This window comes from Excalfactoria chinensis, chromosome 2 (genome assembly GCF_039878825.1).
Source record: "Excalfactoria chinensis isolate bCotChi1 chromosome 2, bCotChi1.hap2, whole genome shotgun sequence".
NCBI lineage: Eukaryota > Metazoa > Chordata > Aves > Galliformes > Phasianidae > Excalfactoria > Excalfactoria chinensis.
The window spans coordinates 124,494,119-124,514,510 of NC_092826.1; the positions used below are offsets into that span (position 1 = coordinate 124,494,119).

At 36.1% G+C, this 20,392-nt stretch overlaps 1 protein-coding gene across 1 annotated transcript in view; it reads right to left on the reverse strand.

The window, feature by feature from the left end:
• Positions 1–20,392, reverse strand: part of NEBL (nebulette) — a 231,978-nt gene that overhangs the window by 107,141 nt on the left and 104,445 nt on the right. The window contains exon 4 of the mRNA XM_072327238.1: positions 19,690–19,797. Within this exon, the coding sequence (XP_072183339.1) occupies positions 19,690–19,797 (108 nt within the window). The remainder of the gene's footprint in view (positions 1–19,689; positions 19,798–20,392) is intronic.

The window sequence follows — 20,392 nt, forward strand, 5'->3', positions numbered from 1 at the left end:
CACTAGAATTTTAAAGGATGAAGTCAATTATTTATGTGCTGAAAGACCCAAAAGTCTACATAGAGAAGGCCTTCCAGCATGTTACTTCTCTAGTTCTCTCGGGCCTTGCAGTCAGCAAAGTTTATAAACAAATGAAAGCAAAGCGTATGCACTGACAAGAAGAGTAAGTTGGAAATTTTAAAGACTAGATACTCCAGGGAAGTTAGGCATGTAGTAAGAGCAAATCAAGAGAAGCAAGCTTCAGGAGAAGCAAGTCTGTACACTGCAACCCACAGTGTGCACATGGAGAAGGCACTCATAAAATGTCTGAAAGACAGCAGGAAAAAAAGATTCCTGTAGAAATGGGGAAAATACCAGAATGTTGCAACTCTTTCCTTCAGCAACTGAGAGCATATCTTTCTCATATAGATGTATGCCCTGTCCGCAGCTTGCTTGCCCTTTTCTCTCACAACAATGCATTTTACATTCCAAAGCCCTTGTGTCTGAGCCCCAAACTCTGAGGCTTGTAAAGCAGTCTGGCAGAGAACAAGGAGAATCTAGAAACACTCTGCAGAAAAGAAGAACTAAAAATTACTCAAGTCTTTTCACAGGTGTGGAAGAAAATTACTTCAGGTCTCAGACATAACTATTTTGATGCCGAGCTGATCTAGGCACAATAAGACTGCATTTAAGATCTCTGTATTTATAGCACCTAAAAGTATCTGATCCAGTCCATGTCACCTCCAGATAAAATCTTATCTGCATTTAACTGTCTTCTGGACTGCAGTCAAGTCTGAGACTTATGATATCTCTCCCTTATATAAATGTCTACACACAATACTAAAGCTGCTTCTTTCTCACAGTTGAATGAAGAGCTGGCACTCAAACAGCTTAACATTGTTTTTCCAACCCCCAGGATAAATTATGTTGTCCTTCCTTGAATTCTGGGAATAGAGAAGGGAAATGCAGCGATTCCAAATCTAACTCAGCACATGGACGCAACATTCCAGTTCAGCCCTGATTCTCTGCAGCCACTGGTAAAGACATTATTCTGTCTCTGCCCTGCACTGCTCTTACTGAACCTCCAAGGATCATACTTGCTCATTTGCACCTGTACTACAATAAGAGAAATAAACAACCAGAATCAAGTCCAAATATTTTCTGGTTTTCAAAACCATCTCATCTTGTGATATGCACCCCTTGCTTTCCAGTTTCACATATATTTTACTATGGAAAATACATATTTTGTGAATTGGATTTTGATCGTTTAACTCAGAATCTGAAATCTCTCTATAACGGCACTTCTTAAAAGATCACACCATTTCTCTCTATTTCTTGTATTACTTACTTTTGCATCTGCATCATTAAACAACAAAGGTTTCATCTCACTGTCTAGAGTACTAATAAAAACATTTAAAATGCGTTTGACCAAGGATCAACCCCTGTGGAAACCACTAAAGCATCCCCACTTGAGATATCACTTTAGTAACAACTACATCTTGAAACCTGCCAGTCAGCCATCTAACAGATGCCTTGCTAATCGCAGGCAACAAATATTCTTTATACAAGCAGCCATGCGTAGTCTAGTTCCAAGCACCATTATGAAGGGGAATGGACATGTCTTCCTGCTTCATTCCAAATACACTGTAATTTTTTGTATCTCCTACATGTAATTGAAAAAAATGTCTAAATTGTAAACATAAGAAACTGAATCAGAAAGAGTTTACTGATTTCAAATACAAATTCAACATGTAGAATGCAAAGACAAATTGGAAAGGATCACATTAAAAACCACATTCCATTGCACTGAAATAGGATTACATTGGCAGAAGTTATCTTGGTTATAGCTAAAAACTACATCTTATAATGATTATTTATTTTAAAAACTTTATTATTTTTACATCTGTTAGCCATTTATAATGGACTCTTTTGCCTTTCTGCATGCTTCTTATTTTGATAGGAATTCATATTCAGCATCCATTTCTTTCCATCTTTTACATGAACACTTCAAATTTCATATTTTAAATATAAATGTTATATGAATGTTTTATCACTGCTCCTATACCAAGATTTTAATAGTGTCTACCTTAGACAACAGATCCATGTGGCCTAGTGTTCTTTATTCAAACGGCTGCAATCATTAGTGAGCTGCAGTAAAGACATGGGAAATATACAATACTTCTCCCAGTTATACTCTCCCCGACTCCAATGGTTTTCAGTCTGGTGTATTTCCTGAGCCTGGTGTGGTTTGTCCTATTCCACAGTGGATTTTTTTTCTAAATGCTTCCCCTGCCCTTGAGCTAATATAAACTTTTTGCACTCACATGATCTTCCAAATTCCACCATTTAATACTTTTCACAAAGAAACAACGTCTCTTGCTTGTCTTGATTATGCTTCTGACTAGATTTCTTTGTTTCTAGTTCTTGTACTTGAAGACAGGGAGATCAGCCATTCCTTGTCTACCTTTTTTACTTTGTAGATCATTCTGTAACACCTTTATAAACTCTCAAACCTTTTCCTAAGACTGGATTCATTCATTCCTCTCAATGAATTTGGTCAACATTGATGCCTTTCCTGAGCTTTTTTATTTCCATATTTATTTCAACTTGAAGGTAAAAGTCAAAAACATTATTCAAACAGTGCGTGAAAATGGGATTTTGACAGAATGTGCAATGACGCTTTTCCTTTACTTTTCTATTGCTTTCCTATTTATTTCTAATGTTTTATTTGCCTTTTTGACACATAATAAGCAGTGAGCTGATGTCATCATATGGCATAATGATCAGGTTTGAGGTCATCATTTTATAAACTACATATATAAATTTATCTGCACTTTTAATCTCATTATTTCATTGTTCAGATATTCTCTATTATAATGTTGGGGTTTTTTTATGCTCTTCACATTCTGCACTTGACTGTGAATAAGTTACAATTCTCACAGATTTCTTTCAGTCACTACTTGCTCCCTTGCCTGCTTACACATAAGTATAAACATAACACTGTCACTTAAAATTCTCAGTTAATACTTTTGCTCTCACAGGGTAAAGCCCGCTGTCAACTCACCCATATTGAATAAGGGACCGGCTTAAGAAGCCATTTAGATTTAGAAATCTGATAAGACTTAGAAACTATCCCGAATTAGGTTAAAACTGGCTACTAAAATCTGCTGCCAAACAGCTATATGGGTTCCAAGTATGCAAAAGACTTTCAAGTAACTTTAAAATATTTTTTGTATTAGTCAGAAAGAAATTAGAAACAAGCTACTCTGGAACTTTCTTAAATGCTTTTGTAAAATGTAAGGTCCTCTATACTTCTCATCTAGGACTAGTGTACCTTGAATGACCTCATTTTCCTTTAAGAAGAAAACAGACTAAGGTCAGAAGGAAGCACACAGACAGTTACAGCAGAACAGTTGATGAATTGTGCTTTGTTCACACATCCCTTCTGCACAGCCTTACATACAATCAACTTAACAATTTAGATGAGAGTTATTTTTGTGTACAAATACTGACATGAAGGACTCTCATAGACAAAAAGAGCAATAGTGCCACTTTTTAAAAACATACCAGATTTCTCACTAAACAGAAAACTCTCACGTTATCACCATATTTAATCTCAAAGTCCATTTTCAAAGTGAAGCTTAAAGGAAATTTTCCACAAAGGAAAATTCATCTGTTGTTTGCTCTTCATACATGTAAGACCTGCTAGTGGATTCCACATTAAAAAAGCCTTGCTAGAAGAAATGATGGGGTTTTTAATTGTTTTTCAAGACAGCACAGCTTGTCAACAACTTGGCTATCTGTACCTTTATTAATAACATTAACTTATTAAAGCTCCTTTTTCACACTCTGTCAAGCAGGTCACCACAAAGCAGCAGAGAAGGGGATTAATATCATCATTATCTAATATAACCTTTTAGTAATAGAATTCCAGCAAAATTTAATGAACATAGACTGAGACTGAAAATCAGAGGGGGGGGGGGGAGGGAAGCATTTAAAAAGCTTTTATTTTCTCTATGCTGACATAAGACTATTTCTAACCAACCTGCCAAAGCTACATATGTATGAGGCAGAAGTGTGGAGACATCTGTGCAGGAAAGCACAGTCATAGCAGAGATATTGTCAAAACCAAATGCAAGAACAAGACTATCAGGATACTAGTAAGACATATAGCTTTAAAAGATTAAGATGTACTCACAAACCCTCATTTCAATAAGCACTAACTCAGAACATCTCTTCCAGAGTTGTAAGGGAAACAAAAGATCAAGGAATAGGAATTTAAAAAAATAAATAAATAAATAACAGGGGAAAAAAAAAAAAAAAAAAAAAAAAAAAAATGATTATTGATAGTCATGTGGTAGCAGACATTAAAAGAAGAAGAAAGAAAGAAAGAAAGAAAGAAAGAAAGAAAGAAAGAAAGAAAGAAAGAAAGAAAGAAAGAAAGAAAGAAAGAAAGAAAGAAAGAAAGAAAGAAAGAAAGAAAGAAAGAAAGAAAGAAAGAAAGAAAGAAAGAAAGAAAGAAAGAAAGGAAGAAAGGAAGAAAGAAAGAAAGAAAGAAAGAAAGGAAGAAAGAAAGAAAGAAAGAAAGAAAGAAAGAAAGAAAGAAAGAAAGAAAGAAAGAAAGAAAGAAAGAAAGAAAGAAAAGAAAAAGAAAGAGAAAAAGAAAATCTAAACAACTTTTTAAAATTAGTGCTGATCAATTGAAAACACTGCTAAATATCTGTAGGGACATCAAAGCTAACTGAACAGCTTTAAGTACTGTTCTATCATTACACCATCCAAAAAAAGCATGCTTGAAAATGAACTTTAACAAACGGTAAGTCATCACCTTATTCACCTGCACAGTTTTAAGTTTGCTTTCATAAAGCTATAATCTACAGGTGACTATAAATTGCCAAGGCCTTTTGGAACAATGACTCTAACATAACTAAACTTTCTTTAGCCTGTGTCATAAAGTGAAGTTTCCACAATTGCACTTGAATAAAGCAAGCCATGCCTCCCATTATCAGGCAAGATATGAACTTTAGTACATAGATGCAACACTTCTTATGTTTCAAGGCAAGAAAATCTAAAAATGTTAACAAGAAAATCTAAAAACATTAACAAGATGCCATAGTAAATGTTAAAAATAACGTGTCAGAACATAGCTACAGCACACAGCACTGGTTTCCTGTGCTCAAAAGAACTGAACTCCCATAAGAAAAGGCAGAAATGGTATACTGTGGCATAGTAAGACTTCTGCAAAGGCAAATCAAGACTGCATACTTGCTCAGCATCATATAGCCATGTCTGAGAATTATATCTCTCACTGGGTATATATAGGAGATATCTGTGCCACAAAAACAAAAGACAGCTCTAGCATAAGAATAGACATACCCTTACCGTGATTTTATTGAATTTATTGCAGAAATTGCAATGTGGGCTTTTTACCTTCCATTAGGCAAAGTGAGGAAACAACCTTTAAAAAAAATAATAATAATTAAAAAAAAAATAAAAAAAAAAAAAAGGATGGATTTGGAGTTTGGCAAATGTGTTAAGAAATTTACATGTCTTGTCCACAAGACAGAGAACTAGAGCTGATGACTCAAGACACCCACTCTTGTGCTGCTTCTCAAAATCTGAACATATAAACAATAACAACCAGCAGCCACACCAGTCATATGTTTTATCACTCATTAGAACTTGAAACAGTTTTCAACAGGCCCTCTATATTACATAGAAAGGGAACCAGAAGCAATACAAATTGCCACAGGTAACAAGGAATGCCATCAGTAAGGTTAGTTAGAAATAAAAAGCAGACTTCTCAAATCCAGATGTACTGCACTCTTAGTACAAAGTAGTATTGGTTAGCCAATGCATTAAATCACATCTAACAGAAACTAACAAGCAAGCAGTACCTGAGGTACAACCTGGTTAGACACTGAAGGCCAAAAATCGCACTGGCGTCAGGATCAGGCTGAAAACATGTATAACAATTTCTGTGAGGTGGTCCTGATGACAGTTGAGAACTTGGCTCAGTGACTCTTTGAATGCAGTGCTTCTAACTGAAGTGTGTCAAAGTGCCTGCTATACAGGAAATCCTTACTGAAAACCATCCCTTTTGTCAGGCCAGTCCTTGAGAACTGATAAGAAACTGAGCTAAGCAAACAGACCAGTTTCTGTGCAGTACACTTTTCAGAACAGAAACTGAACACTGAGCAGGATATGAAAATGAATGAATGCCAATTCCACATTTTAACAGTCAGTTTTATTACTTTAACAGGGGAAGGACTGTGTGCTTCAGCTCTCAACCCTCTCATTTTATTTGGAGTTAGTGTCAGAAAAGGTCATATTGCAAAATATAAACAAATTACTAACATGGATCACATTTCCTCAGACTGCCCATATTCCTTAAGATGTTCTAGACCACAGGAATATCTTCTCCTGCAGAAAACCTACCAGCTAAATTCAAAGTTTCATTTATACCTGTGGTATATACTCTGCTCCCTAGTCTGATTCCTACATCTGGTACATATTTATACACTGATCCCAAAGCAACAGTAGCCAGTACAGCTTCATTTCTGGCTACCTGCACCATATCTACATACACACACATGCACTGTGGGTACTTATCTTCTACCGATCCAAATTCAAAAAACACAGGAAAAGTTAGCTTCTACATGTAGTAAATGCAGCATGCCATCCCTAAAAGTTCTGGCCTAGAATATCAGATGTGACTGTGTGTGAAAAAACCTATTCATTTCTGAAGATATCTTAGTTACATACACTAACATTTGGAGGCTCTATCAGCTGCAGCCTGGTGCTCTGGTTATGCACCAAGCTTCCTTGTCAGGGGTCTCTGACCAGGCTAATTTTGCATGTGGCAATAACCACCTAATCAATCCATGTCTTTCTAAATCCTAATGGAGCACCTGCACATCCAGGCATGAATCTTCTTCCTGACATCCTCCACAAACATAAATTACAAGTTTACTGCACAGTCCAGACAAGTCTCAGTGACCCTCTGACAGGGCAAACAGAGGTCATGCAACAATCTGATTTTCAGCATCCACTTCTTCCACCCTTCCACTTTCTCAATTTTAAAGCCTGTAGTTAAAGCATCACTTTAGAGTGCAACAGGAATGCAACACTGAAGTGACAACTAGTTCCTAGCTAGGATAACATAAGAAATGTTTCCATTTGCAGGTTTTGCATAATAACAGGAGTAGATATAGAATGAAACAGTGCTGAGTGCATAAACTCCATATTCTATGGGAGATGGGAGTAGCTATGGAATAGCTCAAATCTGGTCCAAAGGACTGTATACGCTTTAGCAGCTAGAGTACATCACTCAGCTTAGTTTCAATTGTAATTAGTCCACTTTGTATGTTCTAATTAGGAGATACACTTGAAAATCACACATCCAGACAAAGCTAAAATGCTAGCCAAAGCCATCTTACTCTTGAATATCTGGTCACTGAAGTGGCTGTACGAGAACACTGAAGGTTATTCTTTGCTTTAAAAGGCTCTTAATACCTTTAAATACCTAGCAGCCTTCACCTCCACTCAGTCTTATCATGTCTTGGCTATTCCAAATACCTTAACGATAACACTCAAAAAATAACACCAGTAAGATCTACACAGGTAAGGACCATCTGTCATATCCCAGTTACATTTGCATCTTAGCAGTCTCTTCAAAAAACTGTCACAGCAAGGCTTTCTAGTCCATAACAGAAAGTAATGGAAAGACGAGAAGGGTCATTGGATGCCATGAAAGAAGTCACATTTTTCTTTTAAACACAATGCTTGAAAATTACATTCCATGTTCCTCGCTGTTACCTTTTAAGAAAGAGTGAAGAGTCAAATTCTCTTTTCCAGTTCCATTCTACCTGTTACTTTATACGCATATTCCACTTGGCTTTTTGTTCATACAGAAAGTTTAATTTTCGTTTGTGACATCTCAGTATCTGTTCTACCTTATTTTGAGACAGACCAATTGTTTAATCTCCAATCCCTCAATACTGAGCCTTTCATATCTTTTGGTATAATTTTCAGTGCCAATAATTCTGCTAAATTTTCTATCACTACCAAGCTTTTTTAGGCCATTCCACCCATAAACTTGTAATTTTCTGATGAAAAGGAACCCAACTGCTAACAATTTCTTGACTCAAGACAGCTTGCCAGCTATTATCTGAGCCAGAACCACACGCTGCACAGAAAGGAATGTTAAACAAAAGGCAATGCCAAACAACTGACCTCATTCCATGCCTGCTGCTCTTGCCCTGCTCGTACCTACATCTCTCTTCATAGAGGTAAAGAAATCCTTTGGTCATTTCCCTTGTGCTCTCAACACTGAAGCCAAGGGCAATCCAGCCCACATCAGAGCAGGTCTTCCTGCTGAGCAAGCAAGAAAATATGAGGCGAGCTGATTATGCTTGCTCAGGTTCCCTGACTCCTTGATTTCCTATTAGTGGTGTCTGTAGGAAGAGCACTTCCAAGTGGCTCCAGCTCTGCTCAGTATTGGTATAACAAGTAACAGCCCTGAAGACACCTAGATCTTGCCCTGATGCACACTCTGATTCTTACCACAGCTTCCTAGCATTCCAGTCTTCCTTATTCCTCAAAGATCAAATCTGTTGTGCCAAACTCACACCAGCCCCACTATTCTTCTCAGCCCCCTACCCACCCATTTTCTGGAAACTGGGAACACTTACCCTATTACGCCAAATCCTCTAAAAATCAGTTAACATCATCAACAGAAGACATGACTTTGAAGTATATTTCACTTCATCTTAGGGCTGGAAAAGGGTTGGACTGCCCAAAATGATTAGGGTTTCAATTTATGCCATCATTCTCTACTGGAAAAAAGGAAAGGAAGATAAAAAGCACGGGCTCAGAAAGGCTGAAGACGACCAGCCTTGAAGTTCAAGATAATCACTATTCAAGTATCATTTTCTTCAGACTTGTCTTCCCCAAAGGCCAGTATTTAGCCACACAAGCTTGCTAACTTACCAAATGAGAAAAGATAGGAGAAAAAACAAATAACTCAAGGCTAATAAGAAAAAATACTGAAAAGATTTACATTAAAATACTGTGGTTGCTAACAGGAGGGGTAAATTGGCATAAGCCAGAGAAAGAACTTAAAGAGTAAACAAACATTTCTGAAACTAAACCACTATTTGAACAGAAATGAAACAGTCAGAAAGCAATACCTGTGACACTCTAATCTGCTTTCTGGAAAAGTAAACTCTTAGTCTCTGTGATCTCTGTATACATAAGCAGAAATGTCAAATACAAACTTTGTCTGCTTCCTCTCTTGTGTTAGGATTGTTAAAAAGTTTAATCATTACACTTACTACAGTGCTGGCTTTGTCACAACTAATGTAACTACTGACAGGCTAAGGAAATCACAGACACATGTGTTAACATGTAAAAAAAATAACTGAGTGCCACAGAGGACCAGATACCCCTGCTGTCAAGGTCAATGAAGTCTGTGAGCATTATAGGGGTGAGACATTCAAATCTCCAGGGATCAAGATTAAAGATGGTATTAGCTTTAGAAGAAGCAGAGCATCTTGTTCTTCAGCAGGAGGTTTACTGCATAAGATGCTGCCCTAGCAACTGATGTACAGTACAAAAGCATCAGATAAGGCAGAATTAAAAGCTGCAATGATAAGCCAGTAATGGACAACGTAGGAAAAAAAGAAAATCGGAAATTATCTTTTCCTTACAAGCAGTTAACTACTCAAGGATCTCTGGACTTACAAACTTCTCTTGTTTAACTTTTGGGCTAATTAATTTTTTGGCACTCTAAAAACTTAATTTTAATCAGCTCCCAAGCTGAGTTTCTATAGAAAGAGATTTTATTTCATTTCTTTTTACTGTATGTAAAAACTACAGGCTTCAAAAATACATTCTCATTAAAAATAATGACTGATTTTGATATTGCTTAAATATATTCAAGTGGCATATGAAAAAAGCTGGGGGAAGGATAGATCATAATTATTTAGTTGCTTAGTTCCATCACAGAAAAAGTCAAAGCCATACGTTTCAATATCAGAAGCCTTCCAAATCGACTAAGTCTTGAAGTCACCTGCATTTCATGACAGAAGCACTTCAGTCAGATAACAGATTGATGCTAACAATGGTTGCTAAAGAACACTTTTTATACTTGTCTTCATCACAGACTGATTTTGTTATTGTTGTTGCATACACTACACTACAAATTAGTACATGTTCTAGTCAATACTGAAGCAAAATGGGAAAAGAGATTAACTGCCTATTGTATGCTTACACTTACATAGCTGTTTTAGACTCCAATTAGGATGTTCAGAGATTTTAGTAAGTACATACTAGTGTAAGGTTTTACTTCTGCATCTGCTGACAAGAAACATTAATTGCCATGGATTAAAATGAAATTCATTAAACACTGCATTATATATTTGAAGATTATTGAATTGTATCTTAAATTGCTGATGTTTTTCATAAGAAACTTGCCTTGCTATTTAATGAGTATTACATAATAAATAGAAGGTGAAACAAACCAGATACATCTTTTTTATTATTATTTTAGCCAGAAAAAGCCCAAGTATTCTTCTAGATTGGATCAAATGCCAAAGGCCAAATGCAGAGTCCTGCACTTCGGCCACAACAACCCCAGGCAGCGCTATAGGCTTGGGGCGGAGTGGCTGGAGGACTGTGTGGAGGAAATGGACCTGGGGGTACTGATTGATGCACGGCTGAACATGAGCCGACAGTGTGCCCGGGTGGCCAAGAAGGCCAACGGCATCCTGGCTTGTATCAAGAATGGTGTGCTGAGCAGGACTAAGGAAGTCATCCTGCCCCTGTACTCGGCATTGGTGAGGCCTCACCTCGAGTACTGTGTCCAGTTTTGGGCACCTCAGCACAAGAAAGATATGGAGGTACTGGAGCAGGTCCAGAGAAGGGCAACGAGGTTCGTGAAGGGCTTGGAGAATCAGCCCTATGAGGAGAGGCTAAGGAAGCTGGGGCTGTTTAGCCTGAGGAAGAGGAGACTGAGGGGAGACCTTATTGCCGTCTTCCAGTACCTGAAAGGTTCTTACAGTGAGAGTGGGGCAGGTCTCTTCTCACTAGTGACAAGTGACAGGACGAGGGGAAATGGCCTCAAGTTGCGCCAGGGCAAGTTTAGGTTGGATATTAGGAAGAACTTCTTTACAGAAAGGGTGGTTAGGTACTGGAATGGGCTCCCCAGGGAGGTGGTTGAATCGCCATCCCTGGATGTGTTTAAGAGCCGTTTGGATGTGGTACTCAGGGATATGATTTAGCAGAGGTTGGTTTTTTTTTTGTTTTTTTTGTTTTTTTTTTGTTTTGTTTTGTTTTGTTTTGTTTTGTTTTGTTTTTCTTAGAGATGGGGTACTGGTTAGGCTGCGGTTGGACTTGATGATCTTCAAGGTCTTTTCCAACCTGGATAATTCTATGATTCTATGATTCTATGAAATGTTTTGATCATAATGAAAGAGACCATTCTAAATTAAAGTGTACCTTATGTAAAGCATCCCATCAATTCAAACACAGGTTAACCAATATGAAAGTAATATTTATTAGTGCCAGTGACATAAATGAATGCAATCACTTTGGTTCTGAAGTTGAATGACACAGTTCTAAACACAAACATCCGTTATAATTTCTCTGTAATGCTTACCTTTGTTGCTATTTTCTAAAGAGAAAATATACAAAAACATCTCTATCAACATATTTAGATTACCATTTGATTCAATTTCCCTTAAAGTATACAGGTTTGCATCCAATTTACAACTAGCATGCATTTCTCATGCATGAGTTGACCAATTTAAACAGTACAATAAATCCAAACCTTTAGGGATATCTCTAAATGGCTTGTTTTATTTCCACCACACAACTCATTTCATATTGTCAATATAGTGAGCATGGTTACAGTCATTCTGACAAATTTATTTATTTCAATTAGAATCAATAAGACTCTTCTATTCTCTGTTGGAACATCACTGAAGACTTTTAGAAACTTTGACATATATTTTAACTTCACAAAAGCTTGACAGCTTTTGCAATCACTTAATTTCAAATGAAAACAGTGATACAGAAGAAAATAAGGAACATTTACATTAATTTCTTCTATTAAAAAGACTTTGGAAATCCTAGGGAAAAAATATTAATAAAGCATAACTATCCATTAAAAAAAAAAAAAAAAAAAAAAAAAAAAAAAAAAAAAAACCTTAATTTTTAAAAAGAGTGAAATTGTTTTTTTTCTGATTGAATCTAAGAATAAAGCCGGATGGAATAGGATTATTTAAAAAGCACCTACATGGGTGTCACATCTGCTTCCTTCAACTACCACAGATCCATTCAAGCTAAACTATTTCCCCTTACATCTCTGAGGACAGTTTCAGCCTCATAGTTGAGAGGGTTCTTCGAGCAGTTATCACTGCTCACTGTTGGGCTGCTGAAAGAGATCCTTCCCCAGCAGAAATTGTCCCAAGGTCACATGCCATTCAAGTCCAAACACTCAGCTCTGACAGACAAGCAGTTCCATTTTAGACAATCTGCTCATAGTTTTTCTTTCATATATTCATTGCTTACCAGAAGCTCACTATACATTTGGGTTTAATATTACAATGGACATACCCAAACACCCATCTGAATTTACACACCTAATGCTTTTACAGGCAGTATGGTATATAATAGGTCCAGCTATCCACCGATGACCATTATAAATTCCTGCTTTTAACACTAACAGCTTTTCCAAATACAGTTGCCTCTCTTGGGCACAATTCTGTTTTCCAACTACTCATTGGTAAAAATCCTTCCATTCTTTCTGTTGAAGAGTTATGCATCTTTCCAGTTGTGTAATAAAATAAGTCATCTTTTAACATGATACATTCTAAAGCTTTTCCTGCTCTGGACCAGGTAGCTGATCTTCAGCAGAAGAGCATCACCCTGTTATGGATGGAGACTGGCTTTACTACACCAATGAAATATTACCTAATGTGACTGATGCTTACAAATTTTCCTGTGCTTAAGTTTGCGATGTTATTCAATTTCACTTGTACTGGCAGATCCTGACACAATGACTTTAGTGAGTAGCTGACCATCCAAAAAGTATTCTTCGTCTTGGCATTTCAGAGTCAAAAAAAATTACTTTTTTTCCCCACGTTTGGATTTATTGTCATACACATTACAGGGATTAAGAAAACTGGGAGATGACCAACAAAGAGTACCTGAGAAGGGCATGGGGACAGTGCAAGAAGTCAGCGTCACTCTGGTGCAACAGGATCATAATGCTCTGGATTCTCAATGATTTCGTCTTTTCCAGTAAACAGCTGTAAAATTCCTTAGCAAAGATTTGCAAATAAGAGCTACATAAAAGAGGATTCCAACACCTTCCCACTTCTTAAAACATACTTAAAATAATTTGATTCCATACAGTAAAGAAGTGAGAAAGAAGATTTAAGGAGAAGTCCAGAAGGAAGTTACTGGTTGTTCTCAAAGGAACAATTTATGGTTTAAATGATATTGTCTGGCACAGTAAAAATATAATAAATGAAAAGTATTACAAAGCTGAATGCTTGTTGACTGTTCTACATGGAGATCAAAGCAGGAAGAAGTGAAGAGAGCAACAGGCCATTATATAATTTGATTTTCTACTGAAAATGTAGGAAAATAATTCATGCATAGAGGAGTTAATTTAACATAGTATTTTCCTAACTTTAATAATATTTTAACAATGATCATTAATGAAAGGCTTTTCATAGAATCACAGAATCTTTAAGTTGAATATACACTGATGTTTGAAAAGCACCCTTAGAGATCCCCAGCTGCTCACTCAGCATAGTTTCTATCTAAAATACTATTTACATTTCCTTACACTCATCATTTCTTAAGCATGGGTTCAGTCACCATACAAATTTCTGAGAGTTATATAGTATGTGAAGCTGTATAAGAATCTGTTTGAAGAAAATATTCATTGTCATCGAAAATTAATGTGATTCTTTTCCTGCGTCATTTCTAAAGCATTTATTGGGACCCTGCCTTTGAAGGCAGAATTATTTATACTTACAGGAATAAAAAGTCAAAATACTTCAACATAGAAATAACAGAAAGTCAAAGGACGGTGGGCTTCTCAGAATGTCTATTTGTATGCATGTACAAAAAGCAAGACTAGAAGAGGAACCCAGGACTGGGACAAGGCTGGAAATGACTGTACAAGAGCACAGCACAAGTTTCAATCTCTTTAATGAGGTACGCTTATATTAGGAATAGGAATTACATAGTCAACCTCCTACCTTCCAACCAGAAAAAAAATATGATTGAATGTAAGAGTTATTTGTTTCATTACATGAGTTACACACAGCATATTTGAAATGCAGTTGTGTGGAATTAAACCTACAGCACTCCATGTAATTAATAGCTCTTGGAGCTACATTAAACTGCCAATGGAAGAAGACAATCAGTACCATCATGAGCTGAGACTTGCACATCTGCTACATACATGCAGCAGTTCATAAACTGCTACTCTTGTTATGTAACAAGATACAGTTATAGTATATGATTATATGCATATTTTATGAACGAAACAACTAAAATGGTGCTAAGTAATATAGAGACAGTCAGATCAGTGTGAATCACTTCAGAAGCAGTGAAAATCCCAGCACTGACTAGAATACCTTAAGGTCTTTTTGTATGTAGCTTAATATGCTTACCCAGTCTCTTGGTTGATGTGCCAGGGCTGGTTTTGCGAAATGTAGACATCCACGCTGCAATCAATTTTTCTTGTTTCCTTTCATGCTACTCTTCTCCTTCCCTTGAGTTCAATGCAGGGAAAAAAGTCCTTAGAGACAAGTTTCTGCAGGCATTACACCATGAATACTACAAATGAAACTCCAGGCCTTGTTCTTAGCATCTTCTGCCAATCTTATCTACAATCTGTTTTGGCAGTTTGAGAGTTCTATGTTTGAGCGAGTAAACAGGTTGGTCAATGCATTCCAAAAATGGAGCTACGTCTCAGTATCTGTTAGGGCTAATTTCTAATTACAGACATGCAGATGTGAACAAGCACAGCAGTAATATGATTTTAATTCCTCCTTTGGTTTTATACATATGTATATGTATCTACATATATTTGCATATCTATTTGTACCATATCTGAAACCATGCCCAATTTTTTTTCTTCATGTCTTTTTTCAAAAAAAAAATATATATTTTTTTTGTCTTCCGTCACCCTCTCTTGAATCCATATAAATTCAACTGAAGGCAGTTAATGCTTAATATTTTAAAAAAAAAATAATTAATTAATTAATTAATTAAGCATGCAACATTTCAAATTCAAAGTCACTGAATATGTAGCACTGTAGGCTCTCATTCAAATTTAAGAATTTTACAAGATTTTAATTTGCAAAATTCTACTGAATATCATCAAAACATGAATACCTAAGAAAAATGCAGTTTTATATTACAATTCAATTGTATTTGAATGTAGTGTTGTAAATTATTTCTATACAAATAATCAAAGAGTTCTGTTAATTTATTCCTTGGAATTAGTGTGTCTAAATAAAACTAGCTGGCTGTATTTGCAGCTTTAACAAAATCAACTGTACTTAGGTTCACTAACAACAATGTAGAGCTCATCTCCCTCCACAAAGAGGAACGATAAAATTATCTTCTCTTTGCTAAGGACCTTCCTTCTTCACATAAGGTCTTAACCAAACATGCTTTGTAAACCAAATCTGATCTGTTTTCTTATTTTCCATTTTTACACTAAGTTATATTTCCCATTTTACATATAATTTATATCTGCTGGAAACAGAGTCACTTACATATAAAGGAATTGCAAGATGACATTTTGCAAGCCCTCAAATAGAAGAAGTGCACAGACATAAGCTGCTACTTGCTTCCACATGATTTAAGGTCATATTACCATGAAAGTGGAAGTGAGAAAGGCCTATACAGGGACTCAATGTAATGAGGACAACCCCTGTGCTTCCAGTCACACAGTCTAGCAAGAAGACTGCTATTCAAGAACCAGCCTTTATCTTATAGAAAGCTTCACATCACTTGGACCTTTGCTTTGCTATACACTTCGCAGAGATTTACCAGGAACAGATTTAAGATTTTATCACAAAGGATAAAACACGCTTCAAAGCATACAGATAGACATAAAAGTATAGTAAGTTGCAGCTCATTACGGCAAACTGTTTTAAGTGTTTAATTTCCCCAAAGGAAAGATTATTAGATTGAGCGCCTACTTCTTCATTTAGCCATGTGTTATGAGAGATCAATAAATAGATTTTTGCCATCTTTAATTATTCTGTTCTTTTACCACCTTAACCTGGAAGATCAGTTTACAGTTACAGCCTATTGGCAAAATCACCTATCAAATCACATTCTGTGGTGGTGGTTTTTTTTTTAATTTTGAGAACACTTGCATTCAGAATGAAAATCCTCTCTGAAAGTTCTAAATGGAGAAATAATACCACAAGGTCTTTAACAAAGTTAACTCATTTCTCTGCATGAACGGCATAAATTTTGTTTGTATTAACATGCTAACGTTTTGTTTGTATTCAATGCCAAGAAACTTCATTTGCAGCAGAAGTGATAAAAACCTTACATTTGAAATAATTGGGGAAAAAAAAAAAAAACCAGTAAGTTATATGCATTTTCACATACATTCATTAATATAATGCCATAGAAAGGCTGCTGGAAGTCCTACAGACTCATCACTAAAAAAAAGCTGCTTAGTTTATGTAGCATTCCTAGACTAGCGTGCTTCTATGCCTGGCTTACACCTTTCAAGTTAGCTCAGTATTAAGAAGGTGCAACACTTGTAGTTTGCAGCAGCTGACCCTGAAAATCCCAGAGAGGCTTTGTGATTCTAACAAGCATGCTATACATCTACAGAATTAGGCTTCTAATGCTAAAAAAAAATAAGAAACATGAGAGTACATTTCTTTTTTTTCCAATGAATCCCATTCTGTTTCAGATATATCCACCATGCTACAAAACAAATTCCATCAGTTTGGACTGTCTTCAGAAGTAATACTGCTGGTGGCAAAACAGCAACTGAACTCCAACCTCCATCCATCAATCCACTCTCCTCCCACTCCCCCTGCTCTCTTTTCTCTCATAGGGTTTATTTTGATAGCATAAGATATTCTTTCAAAGATCAGTGCACTACGTTAGTTTTAATCTACACTTTAATCTACCTTATTATTAAGGCAAAAAATATTTTACAAAGATTTCCCCTAGATAATACCTATCATTGCTATTTATCTTCATCAATAATAGCTATGCACTTACCCCTTCAAGGAAGCAGTTACAATTTTGTTTCAAATAGGCTCTTTGAGAACTTTCTAATACTTCAAGATGAAATCAAAACAAAACTGAAAATTAAATATATATACATATTAGCATTCTTCCATTTTGCTACATATAAAGAGTAAAATTATTTAAAAGTTATTAAAGAGCTTACCTTTCAGTGTCTTGTACCCTTATTTAGATCCTCAGTCCATGATGTATACTGTTTATCTGCTAAATATAAAGACTACTCTGGATGGAATGCATTTCTATAATAGAGGAGTTCACTAATTAAATTCAAGATGGGGCCAACGCAGAATTATCTTTCTAGGATGTAAGGCTATAAATCAAATGAGATTTAAAGAAATGTAAATGAAATGCTATTTCCTTTATAATGCACATTTTCAAATTCCATTTTATCTAGATTAATTATTTCTAATAGAGTCCACGACATAAAATCTGTGTCACCTAACCACATCAAGAAAATAAAACAACTCTGTGTTAAGACTGGAAGAAACAAATGTGCACTGTTAAGGCTGGGGTAGCTAGGAATGAAGAGACAGGAGCTGTAGGTCAAAACAGGAAAAAAATAAATCAGTTTTTGCATTTAGAAAGAGACTTCTGAGTGTGAAAAGGCAGATAAACATGTTTGGTTCTAGCATCAGACAGCATCACACACTATGTAATAAGGTCTTCTGCCAGAAGAGTAAACCCCTTATCCCAATCCAAAATAGAGCTGAGGAGAAAACTGTTTCCCATCTCACAAAACATCTTGCATTTGACTTTATTTTTCCAGATTTCAACAATGGAAAACTCAATTTGCTTTGAACAAGAGTATGCAAGTGAGCTTTGTCATACCATCCTACATTCTGACATTGAAGGTACTAGGCTTAGAAGATCTAAATTAAATCTCTTGGTTTGCCAATTTCCAAAAAGGAATACCATAGGCCTGTTGGCATAGGCCTAGGGTACCCCACTCAGCCTTTCCTAACAGAGCAATTCCACACAAGGGATTAAGCATTTGAGCACTACTCGTTTCATCTCCTTGATGTGTTCCAGAACTACCCCACACAGAAGAATCACCCTTGCTTGAAGAAGCTATGTAGGTCACAAGAGGACCTAAGTTAAGATCCGGGCCTGAATAAAAATGCAGCTGACTAAAACCAGGGACTCACTGAAGCTTCCCAGATCCCAAACTGAAGTCTTAATGGCCTTGATTTTTGGCACTCTGAAGGATGCATCCTTCTGTCTCACAGATCAGAAATTTCAGTTGGCCCCAACATTAACATAAGATACGAGCTTATCTGCCCACAGGATCATGTGCACAGCTCTTAAATTAACTACCCTCTCAAATGGCCATGGCTCCAGGAAATGAAACCTCAATTTTTCACCTCAAAGACCAAACTCTGGACATCAAAATCTTAAGTGAAGATTTCAACAAGAATGGAACATCTCCATTGCTGTGACAAATTACTTCTATTTAGTGACTTTTTTTCCAATAATTTCCAGACTTGAAAAAATATTTTTCTTTCAAGTAAAAAAAAAACAACAACAACTCATTTTCATTCTCTTCTGATCATAATTGCAGTCTGATGCCATGCTAATATTTTATCACTAAAAATGATTTAAAATAAAAACACAGAGAAAAGTTCTAGTAGAAGCAGAACAACCCGGAGAGAAGCTAGGAAAAGCAGAAATCTGTACAGTGCTTGTTACCTGCCTTATATGTATCATAAGTTGCACTATGTCACCCAATCCTCTATCATGCAGTAAGTTAAGTGCGTCACAAATGAATACAACATAAATAAAATGAAAAGTCCTATTTTTAAATATCCCATTCTTGAAAGCATTCTGCATTCGCTTCCTAAGACAGTGAAACATGTTATCAAGGTTTTCTATTTGCCATTCCCTTCTCAACTTGAGAACACTGTCGTGCATGTATTTTCTTTTAAAAGTCAGAATTAAAAGTTTTATTTGATTTTTGAAAGCTTCATCTTGCAGGTTAAGATTCAACAGCCCCTGCTAAAAACAAGAAAAATCACTTGATAGTTTATGTAATTTATATAGCTTAAATCTAAATCAAAGGTACAAAACTTTTCTTATTTCCCAGCAGATTATTAAAAAATAAAAATTAAAAATAAAAGTTAAAAAAATTTAAAAAAAAAAAAAAAAAGTGTAAAAGCATTTTGGTATAGAAAGTACTTTGAGCACACTTGATGAAAACTGGAGAGGTGAACACACATTGCCAATGTGCTGTACAAGTCCATGGTATAAAGTTGCACACACTTCAAAATCTAGCATACACAAATCACTCACCAAAATCAGATTCTTCACTCTCACAGACTGCATCAGAAACATCAACAAACACTCCTTTTCTTAGACATACTATTTCTCCACCTCCAACCACTTGAGGTGGCAGTCACATACATTACTGATTTGTTCCTGAGTCCTTTTCAGTCTTTGTAACTCGGGCGTATCGGTCACAATACTGAACCCTCTTCCTTTGCTTTCTTCAAAGTCTCTTTTGTATTTTACCTACAGAACAGAAAATACAGAACAGGGTTGTTTTTATTTTCCACATAGTATGCCCTTAGCAAGTGGTATTTTTTTTTTCTATTTGTAGTAGTAAAAAAAGCACTTGTATACGGTTTTCAAACCTTAAAGGGAAAGCCTTCCCTCATCCAAGAGCAGAGATAGCAACTGGGAAAAATTTCCTACTGCCGAAGCAATCACCCCCTAAGGTTCCAAGAAGGCTCATCTCCACACGTATTGCCACTACAGAGAGAAATCTCATTCTCAAAGCAGTAACTACAGAACACTGGATACCAACATAGTACCAAGCAAGCACTTACTCTCATATACAAAAAAATAGCTATCACTAAATTTGTAGTCTTCTACCATACAGTTTCACATTTCAGACTCTCTTCATAATGATTTCACCATCCTCTTCCCCAGTTGAAACATAAATCACATGTTTAAAAAAAAAAAAAAAAAAAAAAAAACTGCTGCATGAAGGAGATTGCATTTAGGAGATTGCAAAGTAAAACATTCTTAAGTTCAGAAGTTAGGAAATAGTTGCCTGTACAAGCTAAATTTGTCCCTCTGGTACAAATATGCTACGATTCTGGCT